This window comes from Aedes albopictus, chromosome 3, assembly GCF_035046485.1.
Source record: "Aedes albopictus strain Foshan chromosome 3, AalbF5, whole genome shotgun sequence".
In the NCBI taxonomy this organism is placed as follows: Eukaryota; Metazoa; Arthropoda; class Insecta; order Diptera; family Culicidae; genus Aedes; species Aedes albopictus.
In genome coordinates this window covers 100,720,728-100,741,266 of record NC_085138.1, presented here as the reverse complement: position 1 = coordinate 100,741,266, position 20,539 = coordinate 100,720,728, and the positions used below count along the sequence as shown (strand labels likewise).

General features: G+C 42.0%; 1 protein-coding gene and 1 long non-coding RNA gene across 2 annotated transcripts; both read left to right on the top strand.

Moving 5' to 3' along the window:
- Positions 1-1,626: 1,626 nt before the first annotated feature.
- On the top strand, positions 1,627-2,471 carry LOC115258974 (three prime repair exonuclease 2-like). The gene is made up of 2 exons (XM_029859478.2): positions 1,627-1,948; positions 2,006-2,471. The coding sequence occupies exons 1-2, from the start codon at positions 1,678-1,680 to the stop codon at positions 2,398-2,400; spliced, it is 666 nt and encodes a 221-aa protein (XP_029715338.1). The 5' UTR covers positions 1,627-1,677; the 3' UTR covers positions 2,401-2,471.
- Positions 2,472-18,780: 16,309 nt separating this feature from the next.
- LOC134291585 (uncharacterized) lies at positions 18,781-19,375 on the top strand. Its single transcript, XR_009999170.1, has 3 exons — positions 18,781-19,058; positions 19,121-19,188; positions 19,245-19,375. It is a non-coding gene; the product is annotated as an uncharacterized LOC134291585 (long non-coding RNA).
- Positions 19,376-20,539: the final 1,164 nt, after the last annotated feature.

Sequence of the window (20,539 nt, the reverse complement as noted above, 5' to 3'; positions counted from 1 at the left end):
GAGCTAGCGGCTATATACTACACCTTAGAGCACATTCGCACTCTTCCACCTGAGCACTACTTCATTTTTACCGACAGTCTAAGCTCTCTGGAGGCTATCCGGTCAATGAAACCGATGAAGCACTCAGCGTACTTCCCGAATGGAATACGCCAAGTATTGAGTGCTTTGACCAAACGCTCATTCACCATCACCATAGCTTGGGTCCCGTCACATTGCTCGATTCGGGGCAATGAGAAAGCGGACTCACTGGCTAAGGTGGGCGCTAGCGAAGGCGATATTTACGAGCGTCAAATCGCCTTCGACGAATTTTTTGCATTGGCCCATCAGCAGACCTTGATCAGCTGGCAACACAAATGGAGAGATGGAGAGATGGGTAGATGGTTGTACTCCATTATTCCACAGGTGTCGAAGAAGCCATGGTTCAAAGGGCTGGATTTAGGCCGCGTTTTCATTCGTGTAATGTGTCGGCTGATGTCCAACCACTATTTGTTGAACGCACATATGTACCTTTCGTATTGGGCTCTCAGAAAGCAATCTCTGTGTCTGTGGCGTGGCTTACCAGGATATCGAACATGTCATGTGGGAATGCAATGAGTATCGTGAGGTCAGATCTAAGCTGCATGAAATTCTCCGGGTCCGAGGAAAACAACAGAAACCCGTTAGAGAAGTGTTGGCAGGACTTGATTTGGAATACATGAATCTGATTTTCCAGTTTTTGAAACGTGTTGATGTCAGAATTTGATGTAGTACGTTCCTTGTTTTCGTTGTCCGCCTTTTGGTTTTGTTGTTCGCCCCTGTCTGTCGTCGCCCCCTTCCGTTTGTCCTCTTTTTGTCGTTATCTACCGATGAAGTCCTTTCTTGATGGTTCCGTTACAGATATGGACAATTTGTCCCATCAATGTTTTTAGTATAAGTTAGCAAATAATCTAGTTTCAAACCCATCAATCCCTCCTTCCCAATTTTATTTTATTTTTTTCTCAATCCTTAACCTCGAAACAGCCGCGAGTACTTCGGCTTCCCAAACTTACATAGTATTAATGCAGTAATAAATTGTAAAATGTAGAAATAATGTAAAAACAAAAGAATTCGGCTCAGTTATGCCCATGTGGCGCCCAAGCCTTACAAATAAACGAATAAGTAAAAAAAACATCGAAGATGTTTGAAGATATTTGAAGAAGTACACTACATAGAAACCTTACCCTTAGATTTTTTTTAAACATTTTTCTACAGAAAGCTTGCCCAGGATGGCCAAATGCTTCTAACCTTTTTTTTTTTTTGAATTTTTATTTTTCATCGATTTTTTAAAACAAGCGAAGGCAACCAATTTTTAACATTGTTTAAATAAAAATACTCACGGTTTCAATAAAATACAATGCATATTTTTTCAGTAAATTTAACCAAACTCAAGTGACAGTCAATTTGAAAAAATAGAAAAAACTTTCCTCTTTTCAACAACATTTCATTTTGAGGTGGTTTTTGGAGAAATTTTCGTAATGCCACCGCCACTGTTAGGTGGATTAATAAGATTTTTCAGAATCTCAGTAAGAGTGAAATACAGATAAGTCGTTATCAGTCCCTCTGCTAATGAATCATTTATCGATAAAAGCGATTTATATGTTCGTTTAGAGTTGCAGTAATGCAACACGCTTCGCTCTATAAGTAACAATTATTATCGTGATGGCTTCTCCAATCGGATCATTTGTTTTCTTCGATCTGGAAACTACGGGTTTGATCACTCCCACAAGGACGCCTAAGATAACCGAAATTGCTTTGATAGCATGTTCCACCCAGCACCTGCAGGAAACGAAGTGCGGTGAGCTTCCGCGGGTCCTACACAAGCAGACATTTTGCCTCAACCCAAGGAGAACGATTGATCATGAAGCTTCGAAATTTTCGGCGCTGTACAATGATATGCTGGAAAACGAAAGCAAATTCGACGGCAACATAGGTATAATTTAGTGTGCTTCTGTGGTGAACTTGATACTAACTGTTTATTCACTTGTAGTCCAGCTGATGGTACTATTTCTCCAACGCCTTCAAGGACCAACCTGTTTAGTGGCACATAATGGGAACCAATTCGATTATATCATTTTAAAAAAGGAGCTTGCGGATTTGAATGCCCAACTTCCGGACAATACATACTGTGTGGACTCTTTGCCGCTATTTCGAGCCTTGGATCAGGCAAGAGACCTTGGGCAGCAGCAGCAACGGCCAGCATTCAAATCATTTCGGCTTAGCAGCGTACACGAACGATTGCTTGGCCATCCACCGAAACAATCCCACTATGCGGAATGCGACGTGGAAGCTCTGCTAAAGTGTGCTATCGCAGAAGGAAAAGGCTTTGTGGAGCACGCCGAAAAGAATAAGATAAAATTTCGTAAGTTTTCCTCTGAACGTTGATTGTCGCTTGAGGCAAGATTTGCTAACACCTACCAAAGTTTTTGCATGAGGCATGGATAAATAAAGCATGAGCTGCATTGTGATTATTAATGGTGACAGGATCCTTATTAATCCTTCAGCACGCGCGCTGTTGTAAAAAGTACAACACTACCAAAAAACCTCGCTCGTCGTATACAGCGCGAGCGCGGTGCAGTTTAGGTTGCTTGATGGCGCGCGTCGTGAAAGGTTAAGTGTGATGGATAGTTAAATTTGATCACAGAAAAGGGACGCATCATGCCAACACTGCATATCACTAGCGAGGTTGCGATTAGTAGCTGTTATTGTTGTAACACAGCGCAACATTGTTTTGTCTCAAGAGCAAACTTATAGATCTCTGACATCCAAATTCGGGCTCAGATTTGTTCCAGCACGTCACAATTTTGAGTGACTGTATCTACACCGTTTCGGGCATGCGGATTCTCCCGGATGCCCAGTGGTCAATGGTTTAGAGGAAACGGTGGAACACGTTTTGTTCGTGTGCCCGCGTTTTCGCACAATGCGTGACCGCATGCTTGCCACATGCGAAGAGGACACAACTCCGGACAATCTTGTCCAGAGGATGTGTAGGGATGAGTTTGGCTGGAACGCCGTTTCAACAGCTATCACCCATATCATCTGGGAGCTACAGAGGAGGGGGCGTGTGGACTCGGAGAAAGGCTAGCGCAGATGCTTTACGAGAGGTTGTCCAAGGGTTCGGAGTCGGCTACGTAGGTCATAGAGAACATCCAGGTAGCGATGCTGTCGTGGCGTCGGTCTTCTGGGTTAAATCCGAGCCCACGCTTGGAAAGTGGTCCCTGGCAAGGTCAGAGCAGGTGAAAGCCCTATGTCGCCACGTCCTTCTGTGCGCTAGATAGGCCCTTACTTGCGGGATGGTCAAATCGCTGTGCATGCGATATCAGTTCTTGATGTATGCAAAACAGTTGGGCGTGGGCGGGGTTGACCCTGCCGCCTTCCGAGGACAAAGCGAGTGGTATGGACCACTCGGGAATCTGGCTCAGTGCCAGCATGCTACCGTGATGGACTCTCCAAAGTGATACATCGATGTTCGTTGCTGCAGGCTACGCAGCCAACCTTGAGGGTGCGATGTGCACTAGCCCCTCTCTGTAGCAATGTCTTCTCGGTGGTTCCGGAGAGACGAAAGGTTTGGCGATCATAGGAATGCTATTTACTGGGTCGATTAAAGAGTAGTTCTGGTTATCTTTTTTTCTGTGAAAGACGGTCCTTAATCCCACACTACCTGGACCTCCCTGTTCAGGTGTCTGTTGAGCAGATTATCCCTCATGATTAAGAAAAAAAAACAAATTAATCCACCTAGCGGTGATGGCGCCTATCGCGTGCCTTCGAAAAACCCATTTCAAGAAAACTAATGTGATATGTTGATGAATATCGCACTTTCAAACGTTTAACAAAAATCTATATCATGGCACCAGAGACCGTATCGTTTATCGGACTTTTGATTTTTGAGCCATAAACTCCTAAAAGAAAGCTGCAATCTTGCATTTGAGCCCTCATTCTGAATTTAAGACCGCCATCTTGAAAATTCTGATTGCTATTTTGGACTCCAAAATCCAGACTTCTTCCTCATTTCAGTTATATGCACCCATATTGAATGGATTTAGAACCTAAAATTCCATTAAACAGCCGTCATCTTGGATATTAGACCGCCATCTTGATTATTTTGGATGCTATATTTGGACTCCGGGAATCCTCCCTATACCAAATCCCATTGAATGATTTATTAGTCCAAAACACAATTGAATAGTCGCCATCTTGAGTTTTGGGACGCTATCTTAGAATTCAGATAGTCATTATAAATAGTCTGGCCACCATTTTTGGACTCCGCACATATTCTCCATATTGTATATACCCAATACCCATATTGCATGGTTTTAAGGCCTAAAACTCCATAGAACAACCGCCATTTTGAATTTGTCATCTTTCCCATACCAAATATACCCATATTCCATGGTTTTAGAGCTCAAAACACCAATAATTAGCCGCCGTCTTGAATTAGGAGCCGCCATCCTGAATTTAAGACCGCCATCTTGTATATTTATTTTTTATTCTTAACTAATTAACCTTATTTACAGCTACTTCGTCCACTTGGGCACTACATGAGTGATTCCGATTGACAGCTGCACTTACACTTTTTGTGCAACACCTAAATGTATTCTATAATTCAATTATACCCATTATTTTAAACTGGTTGCTGTTTGCTTTGTCCAACTCAAAAGCCACCCAAGTAACACAGAAAACATCTTTGAGAATAAACTTAAAAAAAGACGTTGTAGTATAGTACTATAATCGTATTTGTACACATATTATGTTGAAATCATGTTTTAACTGTGTTTGGAAATAACAAGTTACTGAAAAATTTTATCATCCTCACTACAAATTAAAATAACGTAAATTTAACGTTGGTTCAACAAGATATTTGTGTCATCGTCTTCCTTCAATTGAAGATGATATGTATAACATCAGCAGCACATAGTTATAACCTTTGAGCTCAAACATGTTATTAAAACGTTGGTTTTACGTATTAAATACGTTAATGTAGAACATTATCAGTTTGCTATCTCTTCTCACTAACTTGATCATTATTTAATAAGCATCTCTTTCACTTAAAAATACAAGGCAATCCAAATACGATAGCAACTTTAATTTTATGCTTTGTGGTTTGATCCCGCTACAAGTATGCTAAACGGGGTAACAAATGGGTATGTTACTAGCCTCTAGAAAACTTGGCGCAGACCACCAAGCAGACAACTGTCACCATGGCTCAAAAAATGGGCGCCACCATTCAACTTTATATAAACGGCAGGCCTCCCGTCACCTTAAAATCACTGGGGTACTTACGTGGCGGCGAAATCTCACTTACGAGCACAGTTGTTACACTATTTTTGATCCCGCGAACAATTAATTAGTATTCGTTCTAGCAAACGCACTCCACTTTTGTTATTGTTATACCTATGTTCAAAATAGGTCATGCAAAACCAAAAATGACATCGTCGTATTCTATTGGGAAATAGATGTTCAAAATACGTTGCTATGATGTTTTTTCAATGTATTTCATTCGATTCAACTGATATTCGATAAACATGTTATTGAGATGTATAACAGTCGTAATTTGAACGTATTTCTGAAATGTTGGATTCTTCCATATATCAGGCCAGACCAATTACAGTGCCTGCTAAAAAGTTTCACACTACCATTTTTATATATAGCCGCTTGTCCATCTACTGATGGTTCTGCCAATAATTATCCATCCGGAGCAGTTTATATATGTAATGAAATAATATAATTTCCTTTTTGATAACGAAGACAAATTCTGCAGTCTAAAAGACCATTATTAATACATCATAATTAAAAATAACATCCCAAAACATTCTGACGGTACTTTGTCAAGAAGCCACCATGTTGTATGTCTGAAAATTTGTTTGAACATCTCTTACAAACCACAGAGATTTCAAAAAGCTTCCCTTCTTATTTCCAATCCGATGGAAAGCGAACGAATTTATGAGGAGGCAAAGTGCTTATTTCACCATAAATTTTGAACGGCACATGAAATTAAGTCATAGTGCCCAAACATCGAGATGGTAAATTACAAACGAAATGTAAGGCCTGAAAATTATTTTGAGCCATCACTAAATACTGCATTTATAAAAGATGCCATATTTATTTGCTGTGCGTAGCTGACAAATGATAATTTCGTGCCGGCAATAAGTAAGTTGTTATGATGTTGCTGAGAACATATTCGATACATAATTTTATGTTATAAGAATGTATTGAAAAACATCTTCAGTAACATCAAAGATGTTTTATAAGCCGCCATTTTTTGCGCTTTTTCGGTTATATAAGTGTATGAAAATACGTTTCCCATATTTGAAACAAAACATGGACGTTTGTATGAAACATGTATTATATACAGTATTATAACAAATTGTGTTACTTGGGCATCCTCCCCCCTCGTACATTTACGTTTATACCAATTTTACGAAATTTGTATGGAGCGTAGACTTTGGCCAAACCCCCCTTAGTTGCCCGCTAAGAGTCTACGTAGTTTATGGACAGGCCCATAGAGTAATAGTTAAGCTCAGAAGAGGGTCAGGTGTCAGCTGCTCTCGGGGGGGAGAGCCAACTGACGAAAAATTGCAAGTGCCGGGGCTGGGACCGAACACATGACCATCCGCTTATGAAGCGAACGTGTGACCACTGCGCCACGGCCCCCGGCAATCCCATCTTGTATATTCTGGTCGCTATTTTTGTAGTCTGGACTTCTTCCCCATACCAAATATACCTATATTGCGTGGTTTTTGCGCCTAAAACTCAATTAAACAGTCGCCATCTTGAATATTGAGCCGCCATTATAGATTTTTGTTCACCATATTGTGTATTATGGTCGCAATTTTTGAAGTCCGGCATTCTTTCCCATACCAAATACCTTATTGCTTGGTTTCGGAGTCTAAAAACTATTAAACAGTTGCCATCTTGAATTTTGAGCCACCATATTGGATTTTAGAACGCCATCTTCGATATTCTGGTTGCCATTTTGCGAGTTCAGACTTCTTTTCCATACCAAATATACCCATATTGCATGGTTTTAGAGCTTAAAACTCCATCAAACAGACTTCATCTTGAATTTTGAGCCGCCATCTTAAATATTAGGCTGTCATCTTGAATTTTGGGCCGACATCGTGGAATTTCTAGTCTCCGGTATTGATTTCCGCACAAAATTCGTCAACCATGATAAAGGTTACAACAATCGTAGTTCGATGTGTCGCATGATAGGGCTTGGTTCAGTTTTATTTACGGCTAGTTTTACCAGTGCTGGTCCGGATCACCGAAATGGCCATAACTCCGGAACGTGTTGGTCGATCCGGACCATTTTTAATAGCAAACAATGCGGTAAAGTTCCGGTTCGATTGGAACTATAATCCGTAAAATCGTGACCAGCGGTGCCTTAAAAATGAGTGAACTTTTTTCGCGCACAGACATACATACATACATACACACATAGAGTCATTCGTCGTACTGAGTTGATTGATGGGTAACTCTCGCTTTACTTACTTACTTAAAATCATTCTTTATTTTCAATTTTTGTTTTGTTACATTGTTTTTACATATCAAGTGTTTTTATTCGTAGATACTTCATCTTTAGTTTTAATCTGTTGTTTTAGTTTTGTTTTAGTTTGGAATTTTGATTAGAATCTAATTTACATGACAGCTCTTTAGAGCATTGGTGTTTTTAATTTGTTAATTTCAAAATCCTACCTAACTACAGTTAACTACAAATTTGATAACCTAGGGGTGGGGGAATAGCTCCCGGATAGCCTATTGATCTGACAGGCGGCAACGGACTTTGAACCGTTCGATAGACTCACTAAATCGGTCGTTGAGGGGTTTGACTTCAGCCAGACGGTGGACCTCAGATGTTCGGGTCCGAGTTGGGGTATTCATGATCATTCTGAGGAACTTATTTTGGACCCTTTGTAGTTTAAGATGATGGGTTTTTGCACAGCTCTTCCAGACCGGCATGCCATACTCAATTACAGGAAGGATGATTTGCTTATAGACAGCAAGTTTGTTCTTCAGGGACAGAGTCGACTTGCGGTTGATCAATGGGTACAACAGTCTCAGGAGGATGTTGCATTTTGTTACAGTTTTGTCGATCTGCTGGCTGAAGATCATCTTGCTGTCTAGTGTTAAGCCAAGGTAGTCGGCCGAATCGGACCATTCCACCGCTGATCCATTGAGCATGATTTTACAGTCCTCAGCCGGAACAAGTCGTGGGGATTTTGAGTATGGGAAGAGGATGACCTGGGTCTTCGCCGCATTGACACATATCTTCCAGCTAGTTAGGTAGCCTGTTAGAGCATTCAGGCCTCGTTGGAGTTTGGCTGTCAGCGTTCGAGTGACCCTGCCACTGTATATGACGGACGTGTCATCGGCGAACAGCGATAGAGTTCCGCGTTCTGGTAGTGGAGGCATGTCAGATGTGAACAAATTGAACAGCAGTGGGCCCAATATGCTGCCTTGAGGGACACCGGCAGGGATGTTCTGGGCATTAGAGTTGACTCCATTGATTGAGACCTGAAATGCTCTGTTCGACAGGTAGTTTTTGATGATTTTGACAAGGAAGCTGGGAAGATTGTACCTTTGCAGCTTGTACACCAGGCCATCGTGCCAGACGTTGTCAAATGCTTTCTCAACGTCTAATAGTACCATGGCAGAAGATTTAGCTAACGACTTGTTCCGTTTGAGGACGTTGGTGACTCGAGACAGCTGGTGAACGGTTGATCGACCACGCCGAAAACCAAACTGTTCTTCGAGCAAGATGTTGTTTTGTTCGGCAGATGTTAGGAGCCGACTGTAAATAGCTTTTTCGAAAAGTTTTGATAACCCTGAGAGAAGGCTGATGGGGCGATAGCTTTTTGGCGAGGAAGGATCCTTCCCAGGTTTCTGGATGGGGATCACCTTTGCTAGCTTCCAAGATGATGGGAAGTAGCTTAGGCGGAGACACTGATTGAAAATCAGTGCCAGATGTTGGTAGATCTGGAGACTCAAATGTTTGAGTTCCAAGTTCATGATGTTGTCGAAACCTGGGGCCTTCATATTTTTAGATGATTTGATATAGGCCGACAATTCGTCAGCTGTGATCTCCAGCTCCTCCGAAAAGTCGTTGGGGATCAGATGTAGGTTGTTTGCATGCTCAGTTACAGCTGCTTCATGCGGACTGACTATGTCAAGACCAAGGTTGTGGGAACTGACGAAATGCCGACCTATTTCAGCAGCCTTCTCATCAGGGGTTACCAAGCGATCGACTGGATTATTGTTGTCAAGGGGAATCAGCGGTGGGATGGGCCTTGGCTTAGTTTTCAGGATTTTTGTAATTTTCCAGAATGGTCTGGCACGGTCTGGAAGAGCGTGGATCTTGGAAGAAGAGTCTTTGTTTCTGAGGTCCACCATTCTGGACTGAATTATCTTGGTCATACGGTTGACCTGGGTTTTTAAATCAGGCAGACCAGTACGCTGGTACTGCCTGCGAGTGGTGTTACGGAGTCTTATGAGGTCTTTAGGGAGCCTATCTATGGTCAAAGTGTTGCTTACCAGTGTCGATTCAGGAACACATTGCTCCCGGGCCTGGGAGATTGCCGCCTCAATGGAGTGCAGCTGTTGGTCCACGTCATCAGGAGTCTCTGGCCGCACCTGGTAGTCGATGCCGTCGTCAACACACCGCTGGAACCGGTCCCAGTTCACTCTGTGATAGTTACACCGGGTCCGATCGTACCGACCAACCGAAACTCTCGCTGAGACCGTCCCACTATTTACACCATGTCTTCAAAAATGTTTGAGGTGGCGATTTTCTGATAGTCCTCCCCAAAAATGTAAGGAAAATGCATTTGGTTAATCAAATCGATGGACCCCCCGTTAGTTAGAGCCACAAGCATTTTGGTGGACCCCTCGATTTTGGTCAATTGGTGGCTCATTTAAACCGTTATAATTCGAAAGTTTCGCCAGAAACCACTTAAAACGAAATGTTATTCAAAAGAGAAAAGATAGAGGTACTCTTTGCAGCTATAAACAGTTTGGTCGGCCATCTTGAATTTATATACCCGCCATCTTAAATTTATATACCAAAACATTCTTTTCACCATGTTGGCAACCACCGATTTTCAAATTTCTTGCGTCAATCGAAAGCTGGGACATTTTTACACAACATATCAAAAATTAGAGTTGTATCTTTTTCCTATCAAAAGTTATCAGCACTTTTGTAAATCATGACACGTTTTCTCCATACATTTCCACGCGCACCGACAACGACACGCAACAGCATCAAAGTTGGCGCCTGCTTGTATACACAGAGGCACCTGCAGCAAAATGAGGGCAAATCGGACATTCGTTCTCATTTTTAACTGTTTCTCAACGATGTGGGCATTACTTTTCAAACTTTTTTAGTGTTTTGAAAATCTAAACCTTTCAACTTTTCATTAGTGGATTCAGATTTTAAATAAATGTTTGTAAACACTGTGAAATTACGCTTCATTTATGTAAACAATCGGCACCTGGACCAGTGCGCAAAAGCGGCATGATTCGCAAAAGGGCTGATAACTTTTGATAGGAAAAAGATACATCTCTAATTTTTTGATATGTTGTGTAAAAATGTCCCAGCTTTCGATTGACGCAAGAAATTAGAAAATCAGTGGTTGCCAACATGTTGAAAAACATGTTTTGGTATATAAATTCAAGATGGCGGCCGAAATCAATATGGCCGACCAAACTGTTTATAATTGTAAAGAGTACCTCTATATTTTCTCTTTTCAACAACATTTCGTTATGTATGGAAAAACCACCGATTATTATTTAGGTATTGCCATACCTGATATCATTATTCACGCGTTATTCACAGTATACACACCAGTTATGATTTTAGGTATTTTGCCTCTTATGCTGGGCTACTTAAGGTGTCATAATGCATCACGAAGCTTTCAAACGAATCATTGACTTTTTGCTTTTCAATGATTGTTTGCCTCGCGTTTTTGAAGTGATAAAAAACTATCAATTCTGCAGCAACACAGCAGAAAAAGTATCATCGTAATCACTGCGAGTGAGCTTATAGAGTGATACTTTTTCATACGAATATTCGCTTTGGTTGCAGAAAATCATCACTTTGAAATTTCGAGCCGTATATCCAACATGGCTGCCGATGCTGATGATGCCGTAAGAAGCCTTAATACCATAGACTAATTTCAAGACCTCGATGTACCACAGAAAACCATTAAATTTTCTGTGTCCTGTCCGGTATCCAATAAATATTCATTACCGTGTATTTTTTCCGTGTAAATTGCCTTTTGTGTAAATTATATTTAGCGTGTTACACCGATCTGACAGCTCTGACAGTAAGGGACTAAACATAAATTACGTAAAGTGGGTACCGATGATTGTTCACAACCTGCAAACTTGACGGCGAAAAAAATCGCGACCATGACGCCGCTGTTAATACCTCATTCAGGTTGTAGGTATTCGATTTTCCATACCTGAGTTAGTTATTCTTCAGCTATTTTCTCCTGCTCGGGATGGCCGATGTTCGCAGAGAAGAGCGGTCCACTCAAACGGACAGCTTCTTTGCTGGGAACGCGACGTTGATGTGTGAAACCATACCACTCGCCGGTACATAATCCGATGACCTACCTCTTGAGTATCAGATGTCCTTATTCTATAAAAAAAAAGGTGTCCCAGAAAGCTGTGACTTGTGAGACGGCCTCTTCGGTTTGAACGGAGCAATTGGTTGCAACCTTGCGTATGTCCTCAGTCAGTACATGTAGATCAGGGAGGGCCAGGGCGAGCATGACCCTTGGACTCTGGTGGATAGCAAATCCAGAAAGAGGAGCAAAAGCTTAGGGACTCTAAGCCAATGAATGAGAAGTTGGAGGGAAGCTTCAAAGCGTGAAAAGGGTGGGGCCTTCGTTATCAAAATAGTCGAGTCTGAGTACTCAGAGCTCTTGATGACGGTGAGGAGCGATGCCAAGCTCGTGGATTCTGGAGGCAACGTAGGTAGTATCACAGAGAACAGACATCCAGGCCAGAACAAATTTCATTCGGAAAGTTGTGTAAGGATTTGAATCTTTACTTGAGTAAGGTTGCAAACCAATACACGATGACAACACTAATGCCACCAAACACCATATTGCCACAAACAGTGGTGAATTGAAACATTTCAAGTGGTGAATTAAATTAGTATGGAAAATTACCCGATTGCAGCGCCACGCTATTGCCACTTGTGTTGCCGATTTCAAATGGCCGTTAAATTCCTTACACAGTTTCGGAACTGGACTTGGACGTCTGTTCTCTGTGGTAGTATTCAACGTACTCTTACCAGTAAAATGATTCACGAGCTCTGGAGGGACAAAACGTGAAAGCACACAGCCTACATGTGTCTGGCGTAAGAGATAATTGGTAAGGTTATTGAGATGAAGGCTCTCACCGCTGAAGAACCTGGACGAGATTACGGACACGGAAGAGCTTGTCATGGCACTGGTGAACTATGCAAGCGATGTGGAGAAGTAAGTCATAATGCACAATGCTGCACTAAGCCTCCCAAGTCCACGTTTTGTCCGGGAAATCCGAGAATAGCAAACATAAAGCGGGAGGTCCAAAGTACCCGCCCTTAGGTGGTAAACGCAGATAAATTTGCGAGGAAGGATTGCAAAGCCCTCGTATATCGAAGACATTATACTTCAGCGACGATGTATTCAGGAAGGCGCTCCGCCGTGAGCGAAACTTACTAGGGAGTCCAAGGTGGATTCTAGCTATTACGAACCTGCGCCGGGCTTGTCTACGGGCAAACGCTGAACTGTCCTTTTCATAGAAGAACTGTCAAAGGCCTGCAAAATCAGTTGATTTTAAACGTCTTCTGATTAGGCCTATTAACAATATCAACATATCAAATATAACAATACAAAATTATACCAGGTAGGTTCTAGACAGGCGATGCAAATGCAATCACAATAACTCTCAACCACCCAAGGGACTCTTTCTCTTTCCTATATGTATTACCACAGAAAACGTCATCCCCAAAATAGAAAGTGGTTTTGCTTGTGCAACCTATAGTGCTTTCTTGGATTCCTCTCACTTCCACGAATAGACTCGCCAACCAGCGAGCGATTGTAAGATAATACCCATCAGAGCTAAGGAGAATAGCGTTCAGCACTATTGCCTTCCATTGCATTTCGTACGGTACGGTATGGGAAAACGCGAAGGTAAAAACCATTCTTTGCCATGTAGTAACGCAAATGCACGATTCTGGTGATTCTGGTTCGCTGGCTCGCCGCGCCGCCGTTGCTGCTGTTTGTTCAAGATATTTAATGTGTTTAATTTGGCGAACATTGCACCGGCGGCGAAGAAGGAAGCACCGGAGAAGAAATGGAGACACTATTTTTCCGTGCAGGAAAGTGCTTTTGCATGTGGAAGACGACAGCCTAAAAGGGAGATTAAAAATGTAAAAAAAATCTTAGATGTTAAAAGCTAGAACATGCCCAGACCCTTCTGGAGTATTTGATAAAAATCATGATTTATTATAAATTTGTAGCAAATTTCGGAGAAACTTCAGGAACAACCTTAAATCCGAACATAATCTATAAATAATTCCTCAATGCTGAGTAAACGTTTTGATTTTGGGGATTATGCAATCTTCCCAAACGCTTGAATACAAAAAAAAATCTCCTTCCTGCAATTCCGTCTTACACAGCACCGCCGTCATCCGTTTTCTGTTTGCAGCTCATCTACGGTGGATAAACATTTGCCGGTCGTGTGCGGTCGGTCGGTGTGCCATTTCAACACAGAAGGTTAACGCTTGATGGTCCATGGTGAAACTTGAATTTCGCTATGTGTACCTACTGGCTGCAGCCTGCAGCAGCTATAGGAGAGCTGTGGCCAAAAAGAAAGAAATGGCGAGACACCATTAGGGGTGACCTGCAGACGCATTTGCATTTCCGCTCCCGTGATTACCATTTTCAATTTTCCGGAGCTGGCACCGGTTCAGAAGGAAAAGAAATTCGTACCGCCACGTGTGATTGCTGATTAGGAAAAAATCCATGCTGTTGTCACCTAAAGTAATGGTATTTAGAATTAATCGGAGTGTTAAAATACAAAAAGTTATTTGCAAAACAGCGTTAGCCACTAACGGTGTCTATGGAGCATTTCCAGCGTGAAATCCATTTTTAACACGATATTTTTCAATTTAAATGAGATTTTGTTCATGAGCTAAGCTAAGCTGCGGACGGGATGCCTCACAGGTAGTCACGTGCCTCGGGCGGCCACTATCAGACTGAATAGGCCTATTACAAAGGGTCCTTAGAAAGTGGGGTTATAGGCGGGATATTAACTGGGCTACTGGGCAGATCGTAAAGGTCTCAACCAAATAAGGACTGGTTTGCTCATACCTGATTCAAAATCACAAAGAGCACACTGGAACTTAACTTTTTGGTTTCGGTGACTTCCGATTTCAGCACCAACGGTTAATTTAATTTCACCAGCTATTTGGCTTGTCGACAATCTATTTTTTTTTTTTTGTTTCTGTATTAACGAGATTTTTAGCCCTAGGCTAGTTCATCTCGGGACCCACGCTTTACTTCCCTTCCGAAGGAAGAACTCACATTTTGCAAGTTTGTCGGGAGTGGGATTCGATCCCAGGTCCTCGGCGTGAGAGTCAAGTGTTCTAACCATCACACCAGGTCCGCTCCACAGACAATCTACAGGGGATAGACAAAATGATCGGGACAGGCAAAATTTTCACTTTTCAAAAAATGTTCAATTAGCTGTAACTTTTTGAAAAGTGCATCAAATATTGTCAAATTTTTACTGTAAGTTCTTCAACTAGTTGTGTATCAGTGGACAAAATTTAGAATAAATCGGACAAATCTTCACGAAGTTATAAAGATTTTTGAAAAAGGTAAAATTATTCGGTAGCCAACTTTGAGCTGTTATATCTCCGGATTCAATGAACCGAATGTAATGAAATTTTGACCATTAATGAATTATATAATGAGCTATAAAAAACCATTGACTTAACTTAATATTCTCAACACGGCAGAAAATAATAACGATTAGATTATTTTTCTAATAAAACACCAAATTATCCAAAGCATCAACATCGTTTCAAAATTCAAGATGAAAATTAGTTCATTTAGTTTCCCTCTAATTTACTTATATATAAATGAGTTTTGAAGGAAAGTTACAACATAGCCGCCAATAAATTGAAAAAGTTATGGGATGCATATTAAAAATAGACCAATTTACTAAAAAAAAGTGAAAAAAATAAAATCGCTATAACTTGTTCGTTTGTAAAAAATTTCAAGTTAAGTTAAATGTTTTCTAGACTTCATTATATAAGTCATGAATGGTCAAAATTTCATTGCAATCGGTTCATTGAATCCGGAGATATAACAGCTTAAAGTTGGCTATCGGATAATTTTATCTTTTTCAAAAATCTTTATAACTTTGTGAAGAATTGTTCGATCTTTTCCAAATTTTGTCCACTGATACATAACTAGCTGAAGAACTTACAGCAAAAATTTGAGAATATTTGACGCATTTTTCGAAAAGTTACAGCTAGTTGAACATTTTTTGGAAAGTGAAAATTTTGCCTGTCCCGATCATTTTGTCTATCCCCTGTATTTGCCGCGAGAGATCGGAAAGGAATAGACTTTGCTCTTTGCGTTGTTCGACCCAGTAGCCTGTCTCTTTTTCCTTTTCCCCAACCTTCTTTGAATTTCCCTTTTTGACGTGGATTGTTTCGTGGCAACTCTTCCCCTTTCAGCTCATTTTGTTAGTAAGTGTTGTGTTAGGACTGCTCAGTGTAGGGTGAAACTGTATTAACAAATTTTGTTCTGATTTTTATTATCTTTTTTAACATTTACTAATATACAATATAATTTACTAACAAAATACAAATAACAAATTAACAATTTACTTACATTTTTACCTAGTAGAAACAAATTCTAAACAAATAACCATTTATTCTCAAATAAAAAAAAGTTAGCGTTTCTCAACGGCAACAACTTTTAGCAAAAAAACTGAGAGAAATATTCGATGTGAAACTATGGTGGATGTCTCAAATTTTCAATTTTCTAAAAATATTACCATTTGATTTTTTAAAATTACTTTTCTGTAGAAAGCTGACTGTCAGCCTCAAAATTTGTCAAATAGCCCAGGATGGTCCAATGCCTCTAACAATTTGATTTTTTTTATATCCATGAAAGATTATGCTTATCGTCGATTATCACACCTAAGTTTTTGACGAAGCGTTTCGAAGTGATAATGTATTCGCCTACACTGACACCAGCGGCGTCATGGTCGCATTTTCTTCCGCAGTCAATTTCGCAGATTGTGAACAATCTTCCGTACCCACTTTACGTAATTTATTTTTAGTTCCTTACTGTCAGAGCTGTCAGATCAGTGTAACACGCTAAATAAAATTTACACAAAAGACTATTTACACGGAAAAAAATACACGATTAAGAATATTTATTGGATACCGGACTGGACACCGAAAATTTAATGGTTTTCTTTGGTACATCGAGGTCTTGAAATTAGTCTATGCTGACACCGCTTGCTACTCCGACTTTCGGCTGCTCACTTAATTTTTGTGGTGAGCCAATTTCAGTTTCCTGGATCTCATCCACTTTTCACAATCGCGATCGAGTGGGTAGTAGCCAGCAAAAAATCGTCAACAAAGCCAACGATCTCCACTTCCATCGGGAACTCAAACTCAACACCTCGTCGTACATGACATTCCATAACACCGGACCCATGATGGATCCTTGCGGGACTCCTCCTGAGGTTATGGAAAGCACTTCCGACTCACCTCCTTGTCGTAAACTAGTACTCGATCCTGGAAGTAACTTCCGAGAATCTTATACAGGTACCTGGGTATCCCCAGATGCAGGAACGAATGAACTTTATAGTTTAAAGTGACGTTAATAAAAATGGACCAGATACAGGAGCGCATCGGCAATAGCTGACCAATTGGCGCTGTTAAACGCGTTCCTTAGATCCACAGTCACTACTGCAAAATAATCCTCCTTCTCTTACGCTCGAGTGCTTTCCCGGCGGTTTTTGTAACCGACAATATAGCGTCTACTGTCGACCTCCCCTTCCGGAAGCCATACTGGCTTTTTTTTCCTCCCCTGTTGGGGAAATTAAGCCACTGAATCCAATAGGCTGAACTTTTATGGCATAAGCCGTACTGGCTACTCGAGACACCATTTTCACCCTCGGTGTGCCTCATCATTCTAGTGAGGATGATCTTTTCGAGCACCTTCCCCGCCATGTCAATCAAATATTGGTCCATATGCCGACGGACGGGTCTCCGGTTGGTTTCTCCGCCTTTGGCAATAGAATCAGGCTCTGCCGCTTCCATACTTCTGGAGAAACTCTCTCGTCCAAGCGGTACTGCATAGCATACCTGAACATCTCGGGAGCCTACTTTGAAGGCTAGGTTCGGAACTCCGTCCGGATCAAAGGGACTTTGCTATCTACGCACGTTCAACTTCGGTGACCCTCTTCTCATCGCCGTCAACTTAGTCGCCTGTTCTACGAAAGGAGGCCAGGACTAGGATCATGACGCTAAAATAAGCCCCTCGATGATCCCTTCCAACATCTCTGGAGATTGCTATTAAGTGGCCATTACACCTCTCGTCTTGGCCATCACGATCCATCACTACACGGATTTTAATTGGCACTTCGACAGAGACCCTCAAAGGAGGCCTTTATATTTGACCTTATCTCGGTCTTATGCAAGCGGGGATTTTCGGCTTCCAGTCTCTATGTAATCATAAACGGATATTGGTTCAACACCTGACGTTTCGGTCACATATATTGTGCCTTTTTCAAAGGATCTGCAAATTGGACAGGTTTTAACATAGGTTTTAAGCATAATTCTACATAATCTTACAGATACAATCCCTCCGTTTACTCGTGAGGTTATGTATGTTTTAAACATAGTCGCACGTCTTCACTTCACTATAACGAGAAAACTGAATTATTCGGGTACCAGTTTCCGAAAGAGGTATCTAAACACCCACGTGGTTGAGTTCGTTGGTTGGCGCACTTTTTCAAATCGATCAGTATCGATCTGTTTTACCTCCTACGATCTACCTCTTGCCGGCGGCGTCACTTTCGCGCCAGATTTCGATTCTGTCTGTTTCTCGTTATAGTGATGATCGCTATTGTGCGCCTATTCCTCTGTTCTTCTATGTGTTGTGTGCTGTGTCGTTTTGACTGTGTGTAATACCCCTGCGCAGGGTCGTGCAATTTCGAAAGGAAAACATGACGTACGACGACTGTAGCAAATCGTTTCCCATGCGAACGGACTGCTGTGATGCTTCATCTCTCACCCAGCAACACACTCGTTCGTTGCTGCTACAGAAACAAGTGCGTATGAAACATGGGATGATACACTTGGATTTTCGTTTCATTTATGAGTCATTGAAATACTTCAACATGCTAAAAACACTATTTAAACCACATTTTTAAATAGTGGTGCACGCCAATAGAATGATAATTATGTTTTATGAAAGAGGATAACAAATTCGACCACTTAAATCCAATTAACCGGCGCCCGTAACCATTGAGAGACTAGCGCGCACCAGTGAGACACTAATGCTCTGACGGGTGAAGCACAAGCAATGCGACCGGGTGGGAGACTACCGAGTGCTACGATGAGTGGAAAAGTTTTTTTTAACGACCGAGTCATTAGAAAAATGTATGAAACACTTGAAGTGACTCATTCAAATGTTGCATGAAAGTGTATCATTGAAACGAAATTGTACGCCCCTGCCCCTGCGTACGTGCCGCTCAGGTTTTCGGTGTCAGTTCGTTTGTTAACAGTGTTTGGTGTGTTCAAGATGTGGCATGACTCTAATATGGCTAAATTCTGTTTTTTGTTGCTTGAGTCTAATACTTCTACCATATCTAATAGAAAATTGTGGTTGTTGGTGATACAGTGATCTAGTAGCGCTGTTTTCTCTCTCAGTCTTGCCATCTCATGATCCGTCGTAGGAGGTAAAACAGATCGATACTGATCGATTTGAAAAAGTGCGCCAACCAACGAACTCAACCACGTGGGTGTTTAGATACCTCTTTCGGAAACTGGTACCCGAATAATTCAGTTTTCTCGTTATAGTGAAGTGAAGACGTGCGACTATGTTTAAAACATACATAACCTCACGAGTAAACGGAGGGATTGTATCTGTAAGATTATGTAGAATTATGCTTAAAACCTATGTTAAAACCTGTCCAATTTGCAGATCCTTTGAAAAAGGCACAATATATGTGACCGAAACGTCAGGTGTTGAACCAATATCCGTTTATGATTACATAGAGACTGGAAGCCGAAAATCCCCGCTTGCATAATACCAATCACAGTCGATCCCCTTACATCTTATCTCGGTCTCAAGCGCGACCATGGCAGCGAAGGACACCACCCGCCGTTTGTTTCGCTCTTCCTCATATTATGCTCGCAGCATCCACTACCTGGCCCGTAGGCAGGCGAGGTGCAGCTCTGTCATTGCTTCAGTCCACCAGTAAGCCCATTTCCAGGGTGAACTCGCCTAGGCATGGTCGCTTCATACGCACGCTACTAAAAAGTAAGCAGCGCTACTAGCTCGTCGCCGTCTACTAGGTGAAGAATCTAGTGTCCGCTCAAGTTCGCTTCGATTGTACGTCACCAAACGATCCCGCTTCTCGTCGATCGATCATCCGATGTGGATGACGATACCTTGTCGATCACGTCATCACGATCGATGAAGATTACGTACACCAGGAAGACACCGGGAACGAATCCACCACCACGACAAACTATTCCCCGACCACGTCCACCACCACGACGGTAGCCGACCCCACTCTCCTCCACCACCCGCCCACGCACGCCCTGTCCGGTAGCTGACCGGCGCTCAAGCCCGAGGACCCTTAGGGGCTGTCCATAAACCACGTGGTCATTAGGGGGGGTTCGGCCAATGACCATTTTGTATGGCCAAAAAAAAATTTTTGTATGTACTGATGACCACGCGGGAGGGGGGGGGGGGGAGGGGGGGTTGAAAAGTCCCAAAAAAATGACCACGTGGTTTATGGACAGCCCCTTACCACCATCACCAGCGACCGGCGAGTCGCTCATCAAGGTATGTGAGAACCCCTTTTCGTCATCGCTGTTTGACCGAAGCCTCAGTCAGTCCGCAACTTCTGCTCAACAAGGCGCCCACCCGACCGACGGCCGCACCATGCTAGCCAACGATATTGTAATCTTGTGAAACCCATGCATGTTTTCTTTTATGATTGGAATTTGCTAAAAATATCAACAAATAATGAACTCAAACTTAGCCCTATTCTTAGCCGGCAACTACACGGCTGTCTCGCAGAAGGGGGGGGGGGGGGGGGGGGGGGGGTGGGTCGGTCGTCAAGCCCCTGGGCAACCGCCCGCACGTGCTGCCCAATCATGACCCTGCTTGATCGCTTTTATCGGTTTGACTCAGCCCTGCTAGAGGTTCTTGCTGATATTCGACTTCGAGGGCGCAACAATTGAAATTACCATTGTAAATACCTATTC

Bases quoted from the DNA above. Each gene is read 5' to 3' on its own strand.
- LOC115258974 (XM_029859478.2), top strand. From the start codon at position 1,678: ATGGCTTCTCCAATCGGATCATTTGTTTTCTTCGATCTGGAAACTACG. The intron at 1,949-2,005 runs GTATAATTTAGT...ATTCACTTGTAG, and splicing joins CAAATTCGACGGCAACATAG to TCCAGCTGATGGTACTATTT.